Here is a 20275-nt window from a genome sequence, read left to right as displayed (position 1 = left end):
ATTGATTATGTAAATCTCATGGACCATCTTGGCTATTTAGCCTATATAGATATGTGTGTGTGCTCGATCACGCGCATCCATGAAGACGTGCATTAATCCAATGGTTTATATGCAACCGATTGTTATTAATTAATCTACTCAGATGGATATATTGAACTCTTGTATTTTAACTTGCGCACTATCTAAATTGCCACAAGCAATTTTTCTGAAGATAACAAGTTAGGTGAAGGCGGATTCGGGGAAGTTTTCAAGGTACATATGATGACATGATGATATATACAGTATGAAAAAGAATATAAGGAAAACTAATGAAAATGACTTGAAAAGTTTGAATCCTAACCAAAAACCAGGTAATAACTTTATTTAATGGTTAGGACAAAACCCAATACTAAATCAGTCCAATTAAAATGACCTAAATACTAAATTTTTGATTTTGCCCTTGCCTTTTTCGTTTAATATCTCTCTTCCTTCTCTCTGCCATTATGTCTCTCGTGTGTCTTCATGAAAACTGAAACCTCAATCTTATCTTCTCTCTCCCACATGACAAACAAAGTCTTCTTTGGTAATTGTAATCCTATGAGCTTCCGCCACCTAGCATCCTAGTAAGACCTGATTTGGTACTGAGGTGATTCTGAAAAAAACTGCTATAAAAAAAAGCTGGAAGCTATTTTTGTGTTTGGTAAACACTCAGCTTCAGCTTTTTTTCAGAGTCTTAAATGAAAAAAAAGCCAAAAATAAGAAGCTGCAAAACCCAGCTTTGAAAAACTGACTTTTTTTTCAGATCTGTTTTACATAAAAGTTTACCAAACACTCTAATACTGCTTTTTTTCTTTCAAAAGCACTTTTACAAAAAAGTTTACCAAACACTCTGCTGCTTTATTTCACAGCTGCTTATTCTCACAGCACAGCGGAAGCAGCTTTTTTTCAAAGCACAGTAATACCAAACCAGCCCTAACTTAAGGACTTATGAATTGGGAGGTGATACACATGCCGACAAAAAAATTGGGAGGTATGATGCAATTTCTTATATCAGCTTATGTTTTTTTATTAAAAAACAAAGCATCATTAATTATTTTAAACTTTATTATAAATTCATGAGACTTCTGAAAAATATTTTGTAAAGTACTTCTAACTCGTAATCATTTGAGTTTGCATTTCATATCATACCATCAAATTACTAAGATACTAAAGAGAAAATTCTAAAATTCTAATATTTATATGTTATATGTTAAATAATGAATCCAAATTCGTAATACAAATATGGTTTTTTTTTTAAGTGTAAATAGACATTTATTTATATAACATTTAATAAGTTTACTTAAACTAAAGAACGAGAATTTACAAACATGAATAATGGCTTCTATTTATGGAACAGAACCAAAATGACTCATCATATTTCTGATACTAAACCAAAATAACTCACACTATTTTCAGAACTACAGCCAAAAAAAAAAAAAAAAAAAAAACTCACACTATTTTTGAAACTATAGCAAAATAACTCACATTATTTCTGAAACTGAGCCAAAATAACTTACATTGTTTCTGAAACTACATCAAAATAACTCACACTAATTCTGGAAATGAACCAAAATACTTACACTCTTTCTGAAATCAAACTAAAATAACCCACACTATTTTTGGCTGGAAATGAACTAAAGTACTTACACTCTTTCTGAAATTAAACCAAAATAATCCACACTATTTTTGGAACTACAGCAAAATACTACTTCTGGAACTACAACAAAATAACACATACTATTTCTGAAACCGAACCAATATAACCCACACTATTTATGGAACTACAACAAAATAACTCACTATTTTGAAACTACAGCAAAATAACTCACATTATTTCTGAAACTGAACCAAAGTAACCCACACTATTTTTGAAATTGCAGCAAAACAACCCACATTATTTCTAAAAACTGAACTAAAATAGTCCACACTATTTTTGTAATTAAACAAATAAACACTATTTCTGGAACTACAACAAAATAACCCAAATTATTTTTGTAATAGAACAAAATACATACTATTTCTGAAACTACAGCAAAATAACTCAAACTATTTTTTGAACTGCTACAAAATAACTGACACTATTTCTGAAATTGAACCAAAATAACTCACATTATTTATGGAATAAAACAAAATAAACATTATTTTTGAAACTGCATCAAAATAACCAACACTATTTATGAAATAAAATCAAAATAACCCACATTATTTTTAGAACTACAACAAAATTGCACACTATTTCTAAAAAATGAATCAAAATAACTAACATTATTTCTGAAAGGGAACAAATAAACACTATTTCTAAAACTACAGTAAAATAGTCAGTGTTGAGTTTTAGAAATAATTAGTGCTCGGTTCTAGAAATAATTAGAGTTCATTCTAAAAATAGTTAGTTTTTAGTTCTAGAAATAGTGGTAGTGTTAGTGCTTAGTTTTAGAAATAGTCATTGTTCACTTCTAAATATTGTGGTAGTGCTTAGTTCGAAGATTTTAGATTTTGGAGACTTTTCATTTGTTTATAATTGCTAATTTTGTTTACTTGTGGAAATATTTGAGCTATTTGACTTTTTTTTATTACTTGTGGAATCGTAAAGTATCAATTTCTAGTATGATACCAATGCATTTTTTGTTGATTTGTTTTCAGGTTGTTGCTGGGACATGACAAAGTGACTTGTAAAGCTATAATCCAAGACAATTGATTTGCTGATATAAAAGATAATTGATGGGTATTTTTATGTAATTTTAATTTGATGTGTAATTTTTTTTTTAGTACAAGCGATATTCTATACTAATGACTTATTCTTTTTGGTACAAGTAATATCCTATACTAATTTATTCTAAGGGGATAAAAAGTTAAACCTGCAAAGTCATAAGTTGACATTATAACTTTAACTGCCAAGGCAATCCACTACTTACATGAGTTACTTTTTTTTTTTTTTTTCTTAACATGTAGATTATTTTTCTGTTTGGGAAGAGCTTTGTTCTTTCTGATATATATATGTATGGAATGGAAGTGTAAGTTCATTGTTTATTAAATTGAATTTGAAAAGTAATATTTTTAGTTTGTGGAAATTGTGGAGAGGAAAAATAGAAGTGGGAATAGGGGACGCCATAGAGGAAAAATGGAAATGGAGATGGTTCTTAAATTAATCATGTCAGTAGTTTCCAAAAAAATTAAATAAATAATCATGTCAGTATATGAGCTTTAATTTTGGGGTTTTTTTGTTTTGGGTGGGTAGTGCAACGGCTTGTTGCAAGAAAAAAAATGAATTTTTTTGGTTTTATTGGACTTTTTTCTGCTTGATGGTAATTTCGTGAAGTTAGGTTAACAGATTTGGGTTAACCTCTGTTAGGGGCAAAGCTGGAAAAAAGATTTGATGTTGCATGTTGGGCTTTCTTTCAGCCGTGGAGTTTAATTTTTTTGGGCCTGTTATATGTTACTTTTGTCTTTTTCATTAATTAAAAGAATGTATAAGAAGTAAAAATAAGTATGTGGATAGTACAACTCTTTATTTAATAACGAAAAAAAAAATTGGCTCACATTGTGAATTTTTTTTAAGCTAATTGATATTATTTAACGTACATTGTCAAGCTTCTTTGTTTCAAAGATTCAAATCTTTAGTAAGGGAAGGAACATAAATTATATTTATCTAACATCAATAGAACAAGTCTCATCGGCAACAAATCAACAGAGGCTCAAATGATTTATGAGTGAGGATTGGAAGTCAGGAAGTACCAAAGAGCGACCGCTTTCGCTACCTAGGATCTATCTTGCAAAAGAACAGAGAGTTGGATGGAGGCCTCAACCATAGAATACAAGCTGGATGGATGAAGTGGAAGAGTGTATCCGGCATGCTATGTGACCGTCGAATGCCACTAAAGCTCAAGGGAAATTAAAATTTATAGGACAACAATAAGGCCAACAATGCTTTATAGCACAGAATGTTGGGCGATGAAGCATCAACATGTACATAAAAGGGGTGTAGTGGAGATGAGAATGCTTCGTTGAATGTGTGGGCATAAGAGAAAGGATAAGATTATGAATGAGGATATTCGAGGTAAAGTAAGAGTAGCCGAAATTGAAGGAAATATGAGAGAAAATCAGTTACGGTAGTTTGAACATGTGAAACGAATGCCTACTGACACTCTAGTTAGAAGATACGATTACATGACAGAAGTTCATGGCCGAAGGGGTTGAGGAAGTCCAAGGAAGACTTTGGAAGAGATTCTAAGAAAAGACTTAAAGTACTTAGATTTAACAGAAAACGTGACACATAACCGAACACAATGACATTTTATGATTCATATAGCCAACTTTATTTAATGAAAAAAAACTTTGTTATTGTTATATTATTGTTGAAAATTTATGTTTAATAGTATATTATATGGTAGCCTTTTGGCACTTACGTCTCCATCGTATCGTATGTTATAATAATTTTATACTTTATTCTTTCGAAGTTTTATACAATTTCTTGGTCAGTTCGTCCCCTTGGTTTACATTTCTTCAACAAATTTGACTGAGATAGTGACATATCTAGTGAGATAACTTTTCCACACGGAAAATTAAAGTTGTTTGACTTTAGACTCTTCGACAAAGACTATCTGCCGTGACTTTTCAGGTTGCAGAGTTTCAATTGTTTTTTCTAACATTGCAATTTTGATTTTTCACCGATATGAATTTGGCAAATAATATGCACGTTGTTTGTGTTCGTGACTTGTCGAAATTAATATGGGATTATTGATTGCTTATGATCCCAACAATTTTAAAATCTTTATGTATATTTGATTGTGTATTTATATTGATCCCTATAAACAATTATGACAAATTAAATCATAACTTTCTCTTTCTAATTTTTTATTTTTATATAATTTGTAGAGACGGATTAAGCGAGATTAGCTCTTCGTCAACAGTTGTGTGCAAGACACCAACCCTCTCCTGAAGGAGTAAAGACCATTGTACCTAGAAACCCCCTGCCCATCCCCTCTCTACTAGAATTTATTAATAATATGAAGAAACAAGGAAACGTAATACAAGCGGGAAACTAGGCCAATACCCACTAAAACAACTTTTGCAGCCAAACCCTAATAAGAAGTAGAAAATTGCTTGAAACACAAAAACCCAGTTACAAAAAAACAAATTAAAACCCATCCTAACAAAATCAAAAATTAGGGCGAAGAGAAAGATTATGATGATACGCAACAATAGCACAAGGAGGACAATAGTCCCACCAATAAACCCCAGGATGGTCCACTCCAAAATTTGCCAAACAGTCAGCCACTTGATTCCCTTTGTGAAAAATGTGTGTAACTCTTATGCACATAGAAAAGAGTAACACTCGACAATTCAACCAATGAACTTTCAAATGCTAGGGAACACGATTATGAGAAGTAGAATTGAAAAGAACAGCCAAGGATGTATCACACTCAATCCCAATGGAATGTTAACCCTTCTCCCAAGCTAAGTTTACCGCATGAATTACAACGTGCAATTCAGCTTCAAAAGAGGTAGCCACCCCTAAAAAAGTAGCAAAACACCCTATGCATGAACCAAAATGATCATGAAAGATACTGCCAATCCTGATGATCCACGAGTTGCACCATAGGTATTCACTTTGACCCAATGTAGAGAAGGTGGTTTCCATAAAACTTCAATAACATGAGGTGACTTGGTAGGACGACCAGACAAAACAATAGCGGAAAGAATACAAAGTTCTTCCACATAATTTTTCATGTTTCCCCTGCTCAACGAATGAATTACAAGGAGCTGACAATTAATTAAGCGAACAATAGCAGTAATGGAAGGTTGAATATCGTCAAAATGAAGCTTATTACGTGTTGTCCATAGACAATATAAACAGGCACCAATTAAACCCCACCATAAAAGTTGAATCTGAGAGCCATAGCCTTTGCGAATAGGATAAGTGAAGAAGGTCATAATATCATCAAAAGGAGAGATCACCCCAAACCAATTTAAACATGAAGACCAAACCTGAAGTGAGAAAGAACATTCAAAAAACAAATGTCTTGGAGTTTCCACATTGAGCAACAAAGGGAACACATGGAGGGAAGAGCAAAACCTTTATCCTGTAATAAAGAATCTGTAACAATTTTCCCATGCATGAATTTCCAAAGAAAAAGAGAATTTCTAGGACAAAAACAAGAATTCCAAACGGAACAGTCCCAAACCACCAGAGGTTGCTTGCTTCGTTTAATATCATACCACGAGAAAACGTGACATGACCATAAGAAGAATCAGTTCGAATCAAAGTATCATTACTTTTTTTTCTTTTATCGTCCATATCTTTCTTTTCTCTCTTCTTGTATGCGAATCTATTGTGTGAACCAAATGCTCGATGAAATGCCTCAATTGACAAACCTTGGTAGTCTTCAACATTACTTGATGGTTTCCTAATGTTGCCCTCGACAAGCCTCTACTGGTCATAGTAGTTGTCGACATACATTCGTGTAAGCTTTCGGCAAATGTCGGCATCTATTGTCCTTGACAAGCCTCTACTAGTCATAGTAGTTGTCAACATACGTTCGTATAAGCTTTTGGCAAATGTCGGCATGAATCAGCAAGTACCCACCAGGTGCTCGAAGAAATGGTCCATTGATTTTTTTTTTTTAAATTTTTGGTTGAAATTAAGGCGCCATTATTTGAAAATTCTAACTCCGCCACTGCAAACACATATATAATATATACAAACATCTTGAAATAACTTATCACATGATGGGGTATGAGGGAGAGCAACCTAGTAGTGTAGCGATCCCATTAAGTGGGGCTACCTCTCTCAATTGGCCAAATGTAACACTCAATGGGCCATGATGACAAGATAAAACTACTACAAAGAATGTCATTGTAACGATTTTTCAAATAAATAATGCATTATCTTGTATTTTAAATTTTTAACCTTTTCACATGACGATAAATGAGATATTACTATAGTAAATCCCAATATGTCGTACTCCTGAAGTTTAAGGAACTTCTAACATCCTTGTGGTTAATAATCAATAATTTTTTTCAGGACTTTTTTGTTCCTTGATGCTAGAACTAAATAATCCTCAGAAAAATGAACTAAATAATCCTCAGAAAAATCCACACCAAGCTGGAATTTCCCCATACGTAACCGGCGAGTCTGGCGTCACACTCTACCACTCCCGTCCCCATTGCATTTTACCTTGCTTCAAACTACTATTTTTTATTTTCCTCTCTCCCCTTGTTTTCTTCTACCATGAATTTGACGATAAGGACGATGACCCAGTGAGACAGTTTCAACATCAACTCACATTTAATATGACACAACAAACAATAAAAGTTGGCAATTCAGGTGGGCTCAATCAAAGGATAATTTTAGGGTAATTAAAATTTTAAACTAAATATTTTTTTTTATAGATAAAAAATAAAAACGTTAATCAACATAATTTAATTATTGACAACCACAATACTTTTGTTTAGAAAAATTAGTTTAAAATTTTAATTTCTCGAGCATTATCATTGTTTTTTTAGAGTTTTAACTAAAAACTCACGGTACTGTTTATTTTAACGAAAAATCATATTTTTATACTAAAAAATCAATCATGATACTATTCATTTTATACTTTATTTTGTCATTATCATTAAAACTCAAAATTTTCAAACTTTTTGCATTAGTTTTCCTTTGCTTTTTTTTATCAATTCACTGCTAAATAATTGGTTGTTGGACATAATAGTGCACCTTTCAAACAAGTTTCAATCACTTATTAAAGAGAGTTTTAACGAAAAGCTCATGGTACTATTCACTTTAAAGAAAAAATCACAATTTTACACAAAAAAAGTCAATCATAATACTATTCACTTTACCCTTTATTTTGTCCTTATCATTAAAACTTAAAGTTTTCAAACTCTTTTCATTAATTTTCCTCTTATTACATGATAACAACATTGCGTTTAAAATATGGTGGGTAATGTTAGGAAAATTAAATTTGTAGATAAAATTTATAAATTAAATAATGTGTCATCAATATAAATAAGTATTTTATCAATACTTAAGTCATAATCAAATCATCAATTTTCATATTATTTAATTTGTAAAATTTTTTCCGTAAATTTAATCTCTCATTCTCCAAATCCCTCTTCTGGTAAACGCTCAAGACTGAAAGTCAAGCTACCACCCCTGCATTGCCTTTGTTGATGCGCAATACAAAAAGCCTATGATTTTATGATCGATCATCAAAAATGAAAAACATGACCACCCTTCTTTTAACTTTCTCCATTTTTACTCTGCCCAGCTTTCTGATCAGTACGGAAGCAGTATACCTTTACCACATCTGCCCAAACACCACCACCTTCACCCCCAAACTCCACCTTCCAGTCCAACCTCAACCGCCTCCTCTCCAACCTCTCGTCCAACGCCAACCGCTCCACCGGCTTCTACAACGTCACCGTCCAAACCACAAACAACGCTGTCTATGGCCTCTTCCTCTGCCGCGGCGACGTCGTGGGCACCGACGCTTGCGAAACCTGTGTAGCCACCGCAACCACTGAGGCCCCACAACGCTGCCCCGTAGAAAAACAGGTGGTCATCTGGTACGACGACTGCATGCTACGCTACTCCAACGAGTCATTCTTCTCCACCGTCGCCGAGTCGCCCCGCGTATTCATGTGGAACACGCAGAACGCCACCGACCCGACTCGGTTCAACCAGGTCATGGCGGCGAGTGTGAACCAGGCGGCCAGTGAGGCTGTCGGAGACGCCAACAAGTTCGGGACGAATCAGGCAAATGTTAGTGGGTTGATTTCGGTGTACAGCCTCGGGCAGTGCACGAAAGACCTGTCGGCGACGGATTGCAACCGCTGTCTTCGGGGGACCATAGCCCTACTTCCGAGTTGCTGTAATCGGAAACTCGGAGGACGAGTTTTGTTTCCGAGTTGTAATGTTAGGTACGAAGTCTACCCCTTCTACACGCAGAACGCCACGTCGGCACCTGCGCCTGCACCAGGGCTGCCTTCTCCTCTTCCTCCTCCGACTAAAGGTAAAGTGACCAATTTTTCAATTCAAATTTAATTTTTGAAGTTGACAACTTTAAACTTGCAAATATCAATTCGTTGAAAATTTATTCGAACAATATTCTAATCTCATACAGAAAAGGGGTTCAAATTTGAGTGTAAATGGTATAACCGTAACTGACGCTTCTGCTTTATAAGCACTCTTCTAATACATGCTTACTTAAGTGCTTCTAGGCATGTATTTCGAAAAGTGCTTCTATTATGTAGTTTAAGTTTTTCTCCCAAAATGTTGTTGGAAAAGCGAACTGTCACAAAACGTTTCTAACCTTTTTAGAAGCCCTAATCAAGTGATTATTGTATTATCAGATTAGTTTGTTAGGTAATTGATAGCTATTGTGGACTTTGGAACAGGGGAATATGGTGTTGTGCTGTGGCTGCTGATTTTATCCATTTCTCAATATTTTTTTGTTTATTTTGCAGGAAAAAGTACAATCCCAACTAGGACAATTGTTGCCATTGTTGTACCAATATCTGTATCTGTGCTACTTTTTGTAGTGGGTTCCTGCTGGATAACTAGGAGAGCAAGAAAGAAGTACAATCAAGCAGCAGCAGACGAACCAAGCGGTAAACAAATATATCCTTCTGCGATTCTCCTTTTGTTTTTTCTCGTTGATTCTCCTTTCCTTTATTCCTCGTCTTTAAACATTGTGCTTCTATGGTTTGGTTGGTTGTGCAGGTGAGAATGACATTACTACTGCCGAGTCTTTGCAATTTCATTTTGCTACCATCCAAGCAGCTACAAGCAATTTCTCCGATGATCACAAGTTAGGCGAAGGTGGTTTCGGTCAAGTTTACAAGGTATGTTAATCAGTATATGACATGAGTGCTCCTTCAGGTCTACAAATTTCCAACTTTTATGCATACAAAATCTGAATAATTTTGGAGCCTCATAAGCCGTCCTTGAATGCCATGAGTGGACATTCCATTGTTTGATTGAAGTTTTCTCGCAGGGTACACTTTCGAATGGTCAAGAAGTAGCTGTGAAGAGGCTATCAAGGAACTCTGGCCAAGGCATAGAAGAGTTTAAGAATGAGATGGTATTGGTAGCCAAGCTTCAACACCGAAATTTGGTTAGGCTATTGGGATTTTGCTTGGAAGGCGAAGAAAAGATTCTTGTTTATGAATATGTGCTCAACAAAAGCCTCGACTGTTTCCTATTTGGTTTGTACACTCGAACATCTGATAGTCTTTCCCTATTGCAATAGCAGTTCATCGATGATAACTTGATTTTGATGATTTGCAGACCCTGAGAAACAGGGGCAGTTGGATTGGTCAAGACGTTACAAGATTATTTCAGGAATTGCTCGAGGAATCATGTACCTGCATGAAGATTCTCAACTTAGAATTATACATCGTGATCTCAAAGCAAGCAATATATTGTTAGATGGGGACATGCATCCAAAAATATCTGATTTTGGCATGGCCAGGATCTTTGGGGTTGATCAAACTCAAGCAAACACAAATAGAATTGTCGGAACATAGTAAGTTTCTCCCTTTTCTTCTTTTCTTTTAACACGACCACCTCTTCTTTGCATTATCTGTACTAATGAATTTGTCAAATTTTCCCTTCTCAACTTGTAGTGGTTATATGTCTCCCGAGTATGCAATGCATGGGCAATTCTCTGTCAAGTCCGATCTCTTTAGTTTCGGTGTTTTAGTACTAGAAATCATCAGTGGCAAGAAGAACAGTAACTTCTTTAAGACCGATGCAGCTGAGGACCTCGCGAGCCATGTAAGCTTAAAATGAAAAGTGCAATGTTCTGTTCTCCTCCTGCATTGACATAGCATCATGAGTTAAACCTTTGAGTTTTCTGCAGGCTTGGAAGTTATGGAGAGACGGGACATCTTTGGAATTGTTGGATCCGTGTCTGAGAGACTCTTATTCAAGGACTGAAGTAATCAGATGCATCCACATCGGCTTACTTTGTGTTCAGGAACATCCAGCTGATAGGCCTACAATGCAATCGGTAGTTCTCATGCTCAATAGCTACTCTGTCAGTCTGCCATTACCTAAACAACCAGCATTTTTTCTCCAAAGCAGAGCAGTGGGGAACATGCCAAAGATATCGTCGGAGTCCGATCAATCTATCAGCAAGTCATCTCCGTCTGTTTATGAAGGATCTATCACTGAAGTATATCCTAGATAGTGTGCATTAATGAGGCGTTAGATCTATTGTAATATATGTTTCTCAACCTACTGCTTTGTAAACTATGGATTAGAATTTTATATATACATGTGAGGAGCAGCGGATTCAGGATTTATAATTAATGAGTTGGTTAAAGCGTTTGATTTTTTTAAACCTCAATATTCAATTATTCATAAACCAAAATATTTGGGATTATAATTTAAAAGGAAAACTAATGAAAATGGTTTGAAAGTTTTGAGTTTTAATGATAAGGATAAAATAAATAATGGTAAAGTGAATAATATTAGGTTTGACTTTTTAATGTAAAAATATGGTTTTTCGTTAAAATGAACAGTACGTTGAATGTTTCGTTAAAATTTTCTAATTTAAAAGTTCCTTGAAATTTGAGGAATGAAAATATAAGAGAAGAGAGAGTAGTGACTTGGTGGCAAAATGGCCGCATGTGGTGGCGGGGTTGGGGTTGGGTTGTAGGGGAGTAATCGGGTGTGGGTGTGGTTTATTGTTATCGTTTTTTATTTTAAAATAAGGAAAACTAATAAAAAGAGTTTGAAAATTTTGAATTTTAATCAAAATGATAAAAATGTATAAATAAATAGTACTAGAAATGATTATTTAGAGTAAAAATATCTTTAATTTTAAAAATAAATCGTACTAAAAATATTTCGTTAAAACTTTCTTTAAAATATTTGAAGGAAAATGACAACTAAAGACCGGGTTCAAAACTATATCATTTTAAAGGAAGAGAAAAGCTTGCGTGCTTAGTATGCAGAAACATCACTTCAGGGAGTTCATTCAATTATTTCGTCAAAAAATAATGGCCTGTAAAGCGTCCCCAACCAGATGATCAAGATGTCACCGTAGTTGATCTCAGCTATTTCTTTGGCCTTCACGGGTCAACTGGCCACCTTTGGCCCTTGGTGGACTCGCCACATGATCTGAAGAATACTAAAGAAGCTTTTTTCCAAATGACGTGATTGACAAGGCTCAAGTTTTCATGCCTATGATCGGAAAAAAGTTCTTTTCTCTTTGTCCAAAAAATCAAAGGGTCTCTCTCTCTCTCTCTCTCTCTCTCTCTCTCTCTCTCTCTCTCTCTCTCTCTCTCTCGAATATTCTTCAGTGGGTTGTTACCAGACATTGCACGTTCCAACGTTCGGATTGTGCCTTGCACCTTACTTTTTCTCTCAGTGGTGCTTTTTTTTGCTATTTTATTTTTTTTCATAAATCAAATGAATGAACAAATGAGGTTAGCTATTGCCATTCGTATGAGTGCCAATTATTTAATGATATATGAAAAACAGTTTATACATATTAATGTTTTATTTGGTACGGTATATTCATATTCTCAATTTACTGACACAATCTAGTGTTAACAATCAATCAAATTTGATCCCATGGTTACTAAAACATTAACGCCAAACATTAATTAGCTGGTCAATGACACCAACCAAGTCTGAAGTGTTCGGCTCACTCCCTCTCTCCCACTTCCAGGAAGTCCCACAATGGATTCGCCCCTCTCGGCAATCCAAATCTTGCATCACCTCTCTATTTTTCTTGAAAGAATATATTTTCTTTTTTTACTAAAAACAGCGGTAGTGAGTTAATAAGTAGTTGTTAAGAAGGAAAAAAATTGGTAGAGATCGAAACTGCATTTTTAAGCATAAATAGAGTTGCTCCCCTATTATGATAAAGCGCTATCTTCTGCATTTGAAAGAATTTCTTTTGATTCATTAGTTTAGCGTCTCCATATAAATTAGGTGACAAAGATGGTAAACTTGAAAAAGTAACATTTTTTTTTGTTGTAAAGAAACGGGGAATACAACCCAAAGTAAAAATATTTTGATTTAAGAGTGTTTTTATACTCTTTGTTATTAAAAAAAAAAAAAGAAAAAAAAAAGAAAGAGTGTTGTTATACTCCTCATATTACCAATTGATTTTATACTGGAACCTTAACTTGCTTTACACATTACAGCAAATTGCATTTGATTTTATAGTGAAACCTCAAATTTCTTAACACATTGCAGCCAATTGCATAACATAAGCACTATGTATAATCAAATAGGACCTCAACTTTCTTCACACATTGCAGTCAATTGCATAACATAAGCACCGTATATAGTCAACTGAACCTAATTCTAGTAAGCAAGAAATCAATACTCTAATTCCAATGGGCTTAACCTAAAATTCAAACAACAGAATAAAACTAAATACTATTCTTTTCCCACACAGGTTTCACTGATTTGGGCAGTGCACCGTGCACGCAGGACCTGTCCTCTGGACAATTGGTGTCTTTGTGAGCTGCAACACAAATTCCTAAAAGAAATTCTGGGGACGAGTTCTATAAAAGGATTATTATATTTATTTATGTGATCACGATTAAGTTATCTTAATATTTTATATTTTTATTATTTTTTATCTTATTATTTTTATAAAAGAATTAATATAAAATGTTCACGCACCCTTAATCGTAACGGGAAGATTATGGTAATAGGAGGTCAGAAAATCTTCCTCCCTCTCCCAGAATCCTAACCCAGATCAACATCCAGTTCCTTCAGGTTCGCCATGGAGAAAGGACCTAGATACAGAGCCTACGCGGAACTCAGAGAATCGCGGCTAAGGAGGAAGTACATGATCCCAGAAGAACTCGAATCGAAATCGACCCCATTGAAGAAACAAGTCAAATTTAAGACCCATCTGACCAATTCGCGTAAAGGGTCTTCCGTTCTCGCTCAATCGGTGCCTAATTTCTCAGCCGTGTTGCGAAAAGAGAACAGCAATCCGCCGTCCAGGCTTCCGTCGATGCAGGAGATGACCATGCCGGCAAAGAGTTTGGCGAAAGCAGCGTACGGGATATTGTCGAATTCGAGAGGGAGTAAGTCGGTGAGCGCGGGGGAGAAGAGGTACAACAATTGCGGAGGGGTCATGGCGAGGAAGAGCTACGCGAGTATGGAGGAATTGAAGGGTTTGTCGTCAATGGCAATGGTGGAAGGGAATGCCAATGGTAATGGCAGAGCAATGCCAAGGACTCTTTTGGGATACAGACAGTTCTGAAAGTTTGGTTCTTTTGGGGTTTTTCTTCCTCTATTCATTCCTTCTTTACTGAATATTTGTTTGATGTTTTATTGCCTGGGAATTTGATTACCACTTATAATTCTTTTGTTTTTTCATTTGTTCGGAATGTAACTGGTAAATGATAAGGTTTGATGACTTGTTTCAACTCCTGGATGCGTTCCTTTCCCCTTTGATTTGGATGTTAGTGTAAATACTCTGTGCCATGGTTGTGCTGGTTCTTGATAGGGAAAATATAAGTATGAAGGAGGTCAAGGCAGGCGCTGGTGATGGGGAAGACGGTGGAATGGGGCAGAAAGGTGAGGGTGACGGATCCTATATATATATATATATATATATATATATATATATATTTTTTTTTTTTTTTATTGTAATTAATTTTTAATTCATAATGTGCTCGACTTCAAATCACGTCAGTATTTAACAGATAAATTAACAGAAAAAATGACAGGAGTATAATATTGCAACAAATTCATAAGATGAGATATGACATTATAACTTTTAAAACATGAGGTGTGTCATTGTTGTTCGACCTATAGTTGAAATAGTTTTATATATACCCTAAATTAATTTAGATTATCACTTATAAAAATAGTAATTTAAACTTGCCAACAGGAAGCGTTGATTACTTTTTGAATAATGTTAGGAACATTAAAATTTTAAATTAAAATTTTAAACAAAATAATATTTTATTAATATAAAATAAATACGTTAATCAATTTAATTCAATCATCAACCACAACATCTTAATTAGATCTACCAATAGAATCACCTTTGCTTTTTGAACCGATAAACAACAAAACAATTGATCAATGAACAAAATAGTGCAACTTTTGGACAAGTTGCAAGCACTTACTAGAGGTTGATGGCACTGAGACTAGAACCCGGTTGTATGAGATGAACTCTTCTAGTCAACAATCAAAACTGAAAAGTCTTGCTACCACCCATTCATTACTCTTGTTAATACTCAGTACAAAAACCAATGATGTTACGATGAATCACCCAAAAACGAAAAGCATGAATACCGTTCTTTTAATTTTCTCCATTTTAACCCTGCACAGCTTTCTCACCAATACGGAAGCAGTATACCTTTACCACGTCTGCCCAAACAACACCACCTTCGCCCCAAACTCCACCTTCCAGTCCAACCTCAACCGCCTCCTCTCCAACCTCTCGTCCAACGCCAACCGCTCCACCGGCTTCTACAACACCACCGTCCAAACCCAAAACAACGCCGTCTACGGCCTCTTCCTCTGCCGCGGCGACGTTGTGGGCACCGACTTTTGCGAAACCTGTGTCGCCACCGCAACCGCCGAGGCCCCACAACGCTGCCCCGTAGAAAAAGAGGTGGTGATCTGGTACGACTACTGCATGCTACGCTACTCCAACGAGTCTTTCTTTTCCAGGGCGGACGACAAGCCTGTTGTGTACATGTGGAACACGCAGAATGCAAGTAGTATAGCGGACCAAAACCGGTTCAACGAGGTACTGGCAGCTACGGTCACCGAGGTGGCCGCTCAGACTTCCAATAGCAGTCACAAGTTTGCGACGAAAGAAACGAATGTTTCAGGTTTCATTACGCTGTACGGATTTGGGCAGTGCACGCAGGACCTGTCCTCTGGAGATTGCAATTGGTGTCTTCTGGGAGCTGCAACACAAATTCCTAGAAGTAGTGCTGGGGGACGAGTTCTAAAACCCAGTTGCAATCTTAGGTTTGAAGTTTACCCCTTCTACGACCAAAACGCCAGGTCATTACCTGAGCCTGCACCAGGGCCGCCGCCGCCTCCTCCTCTCCCTCCTTCGCCTAAAGGTAAAGTGACCAATTCTTCAAATTAAATAATTTTCAAAGTTGACAACTTTAAACTTAAGCAAATATAAATAGGTTAGAAATTTTCTTCGAGCGACAGTCTAGTCTGATACAAAAAAAGGATTTCAAAATTGAACGTAAAGGGTATAACCGTGACTGACGCTTCTGCTTATAAGCATTTTTGCTTGAAATGCTTTCATTAGAACTCTAATTAGTGCATCTAGGTATGTAATTCTTCGAAAAGTGCTTCTATTATGTAGTTTAAGTTTTTCTCCCAAATGTTGTCGGAAAAGCGAAGTGTCACAAAACGTTTCTAACCTTTTTAGAAGCCCAATCAAGTGATTATTGTATTATCAGATTAGTTTGTTAGGTAATTGATAGCTATTATGGACTTTGTAACAGGGGAATATGGTGTTGCGCTGTGGCTGCTGATTTTACTAATTTCTCGATATTTTTTTGCTTATTTTGCAGGAAAAAGTAAAATCCCAACTAGTACAATTGTTGCCATTGTTGTACCAATATCTCTATCTGTGCTACTTTTTGTTGTGGGTTACTGCTGCAGAACCAGGAGAGCAAGAAAGAAGTACGACACAGCAGCAACAAATGAACCAAGCAGTAGAAAAATATATCCTTCTCCACTACTCCTCTTGTTTATTCTCATTGATTCTCCCTTCATTTATTCCTCGTCTATTAACATTGTGCTTCTATGGCTTGGTTGGTTGTGCAGGTGAGAATGACATTACTACTGTCGAGTCTTTGCAATTTGATTTTGCTACCATCCAAGCAGCCACGAGCAACTTCTCCAATGATCACAAGTTAGGCGAAGGTGGTTTCGGTCAAGTTTACAAGGTATGTTAATCAGCATATGACATGAGTGCTCCTTCAGGTCTACAAAGTTCCAACTTTTATGCATGCAAAATCTGAATAATTTTGGAGCCTCATAAGCCGTCCATGAATGCCATGAGTGGACATTCCGTTGTTTGATTGAAGTTTTCTCGCAGGGTACACTTTCAAACGGTCAAGAAGTAGCTGTGAAGAGGCTATCAAGGAACTCTAGCCAAGGCACAGAAGAGTTTAAGAACGAGATGGTATTGGTAGCCAAGCTTCAACACCGAAATTTGGTTAGGCTATTGGGATTTTGCTTGGAAGGCGAAGAAAAGATTCTTGTTTATGAATATGTGCTCAACAAAAGCCTCGACTGTTTCCTATTTGGTTTGTACACTCAAATATCTGATAGTCTTTCCCTATTGCAATAGCAATTTGTTGATGATAACTTGATTTTGATGATTTGCAGACCCTGAGAAACAGGGGCAATTGGATTGGTCAAGACGTTACAAGATTATTTCAGGAATTGCTCGAGGAATCATGTACCTACATGAAGATTCCCGACTTAGAATTATACATCGTGATCTCAAAGCTAGCAATATATTGTTAGATGGGGAGATGCATCCAAAAATATCTGATTTTGGCATGGCCAGGATATTTGGGGTTGATCAAACTCAAGCAAGCACAAATAGAATTGTCGGAACATAGTAAGTTATCTATTTCATTCTTTTCTCACGACCACTTTTGTTTTGCAATTATCTAATTGAATTTGAAATGTTTTCTCGTTACATCTTTGTTATAATTTCTATACTAATGGTTATGCTCCTTTTAGTGGTTATATGTCTCCTGAGTATGCAATGCACGGACATTTTTCTGTCAAGTCCGATTTGTATAGTTTCGGTGTTTTAATGCTAGAAATCATCAATGGCAAGAAGAACAATTACTTCTTTCAGACCGATGCAGCTGAGGACCTCATGAGCCATGTAAGCTTAAAATGAAAAGTGTAGTGTTCTGTTCTCCTGCATTGACATAGCATCATGAATTAAACTTTTGAATTTTATGCAGGCTTGGAAGTTATGGAGAGATGGGGCACCTTTGGAATTGTTGGATCCATGTCTGAGAGACTCTTATTCAAGGACTGAAGTAATCAGATGCATCCACATCGGCTTACTTTGTGTTCAGGAAGATCCAGCTGACAGGCCGACAATGCAATCGGTAGTTCTCATGCTCAATAGCTACTCTGTTACTTTACCATTACCTCAACAACCGGCATTTTTCCTCCAAAGTAGAGCAATGGGAAACATGTCAGAGGCAACGCTAGACTCCGCTCAATCTATTAGCAAGTCATCTCTGTCCGTTTATGAAGGATCTATCACTGAAGTATACCCTCGATAGTGTTGAGAGTTTTTTAGTCGAGTTTAATTAAATTTTTTAATTAAATAATGGTGACTGGCTATGTAGAGACCTAGTCAAGCTCAAGTCCTAGTTTGTAGGAGTCGTGGTTGAGCATGTTCACCACGATTAGGTTTGCTTCCGTTGCTTAGGGATGAGATCTCCACGAAATCAGCATATGATTGTGTGAGTGAAGTTGTTATTTGTTTTCAGTCTTTCCCTTTAAAAACTGTCACCTTCCTTTGAAATTAATGAGAAGAACAATTCAATATTTTACGTGAGTTTCATTCTTAAGAGCATTGCTAGGGTTTTTGAGGAGTTCTGGGTTTAATAAAACCAATAGATAGTGTGACTAGATAAGTTGTTACTGTTACATATTGTAATATCTTCTTATATATACAATCATCTCTAGACAATAACAAAATTTACCGACATGGTATCAACTGTCCTTAAAAAGATGAACGTTCTGCACATACAAGATTACAAGTTTTAGGAGAAATTACTGTTTGTTTATATGATAATAAATCGCATAAAATTCTGCAGGTGCTCGGACTCTTTATATAGGTTTATATTTATTTGTTAGAAAACATGAAACTTGAATTTCGTTTCCTATGATGATCAACCATTGTTAGGATAGAAAACATTAAAGACGTAAATTCTATATATACTAAATGCCCGTGGAAAAGCACTGTTCATTAACAGTGCCGTTCCGGTTTTGCCCCTGATCTAACATCCACTTTTTTGGCATATTGAAGATGCTACATGAAATGTCGTTTTTACCCCTTTCCTTCATCCTTTTTTTTCTCACGTGTTGCTCGGCTTGGCCGTTTTGCCCTTTTGATTCTAGGTATTTGTTTCCTTTTTCTCTTCTGACTTCCCTGGCATGCTTACCTGCTATGCCTCACGCCATCTCACCTTCGAAACACAATAAAAAATTATAAATAAATTAGATTGCATGCACAAAATAATTGTTAAAAATTTTAAAAAGCCCACCTGTCTCCCGTTGGCCTTTTGGTTATTTTATTTTTTTGGTTTTGCTCCTTTTTTTTGTCTTCCACGTCGGGCTTTGTGGCAAACAACATATTAAAAAATTATAAAAAAAATTAGATCATGGACAAAACAATTATTAAAAATTGAGATATTTGTGCCCTTTTTCTCTCCTGACTTCTCCTCCCATAGTTCCCTGCATCCCTGTCATGTCATGTATGATTGCCTTATGGTAGGTGAGGATTGATTGTGCCTGTCATGTCGCCTGTTGCATGGTAGGTGAGGATTGATTGTGGAGGATTGATTGTGCCTGTCATGTCGCCTGTTGCATGGTGCCTGTCATGTCGCCTGTTGCATGGTAGGTGAGGATTGATTGTGGAGGATTGATTGTGCCTGTCATGTCGCCTGTTGCATGGTACGTGAGCATTGATTGTGTCACGTGTTGGTGATCGTGTTGTATACTTTTTATGGTTTATATTGGTTCCCGGCTCCTTTTCTGTTTCAGCTTAGTGTCCTTTATGTTTCCTCATTTGTGCAATGAAAAGTCGATTATGCCCTTTTGTTGGGTGCTATCTTCTTTATTTCTTTTCCTCAGAGTTTAAGCGGCTGTTTCCCAGGCCACGTGTCAGTCATCGCCACCCTGCTTTTTGAAGCTACTAGAAGGGTCTTCAATCTATATCTTCCTGTGTCTGTCGGTTTCGATTTCGATTCCATCGTCTAAAAAGGCAATTTGGATTTTTTTTGGCTGTTGTCGAGAAACCAATCGTGCCGTTTTAGGTGTGTTTTTTCATCCGCATCTTATTTCCTGTTTGGTTAGCAAGAATTATTTTTTTAATTGATTAGTGTAAGTCAAGTCTTGCCGTTTTAATTGATTAGGATTTAACATTAGGGGTGTCATATTGATTAAAATCCTCTGTTTAATGTACATATATGTCCAGGGAAGTTATTATCTGAGTCAACTCCTGGAGGTGGATAAATATAAGATTACTCT

At 36.0% G+C, this 20275-nt stretch overlaps 3 protein-coding genes across 3 annotated transcripts; all 3 read left to right on the top strand.

Annotated features, from left to right (window-relative positions):
* Window positions 1-8067: 8067 nt before the first annotated feature.
* Window positions 8068-11342, top strand: LOC148693916 (cysteine-rich receptor-like protein kinase 10). Its single transcript, XM_088678301.1, has 7 exons — window positions 8068-9026; window positions 9481-9624; window positions 9737-9858; window positions 10011-10221; window positions 10304-10541; window positions 10642-10792; window positions 10878-11342. The coding sequence occupies exons 1-7, from the start codon at window positions 8594-8596 to the stop codon at window positions 11205-11207; spliced, it is 1629 nt and encodes a 542-aa protein (XP_088534427.1). The 5' UTR covers window positions 8068-8593; the 3' UTR covers window positions 11208-11342.
* Window positions 11343-13691: 2349 nt separating this feature from the next.
* On the top strand, window positions 13692-14421 carry LOC148693915 (uncharacterized). The gene has a single exon (XM_088678306.1). It carries the CDS (start codon window positions 13767-13769, stop codon window positions 14253-14255), a length of 489 nt encoding a protein of 162 aa, XP_088534432.1. The 5' UTR covers window positions 13692-13766; the 3' UTR covers window positions 14256-14421.
* Window positions 14422-15133: 712 nt separating this feature from the next.
* LOC148693914 (cysteine-rich receptor-like protein kinase 10) lies at window positions 15134-18568 on the top strand. The gene is made up of 7 exons (XM_088678289.1): window positions 15134-16083; window positions 16552-16695; window positions 16808-16929; window positions 17082-17292; window positions 17375-17612; window positions 17738-17888; window positions 17971-18568. Exons 1-7 carry the CDS (start codon window positions 15171-15173, stop codon window positions 18298-18300), a joined length of 2109 nt encoding a protein of 702 aa, XP_088534415.1. The 5' UTR covers window positions 15134-15170; the 3' UTR covers window positions 18301-18568.
* Window positions 18569-20275: the final 1707 nt, after the last annotated feature.

The sequence above is a fragment of the Pyrus communis genome, chromosome 10, assembly GCF_041283825.1.
Source record: "Pyrus communis isolate YQ-2024b chromosome 10, ASM4128382v1, whole genome shotgun sequence".
In the NCBI taxonomy this organism is placed as follows: Eukaryota; Viridiplantae; Streptophyta; class Magnoliopsida; order Rosales; family Rosaceae; genus Pyrus; species Pyrus communis.
This window is presented reverse-complemented; position numbering and strand designations above follow the sequence as displayed.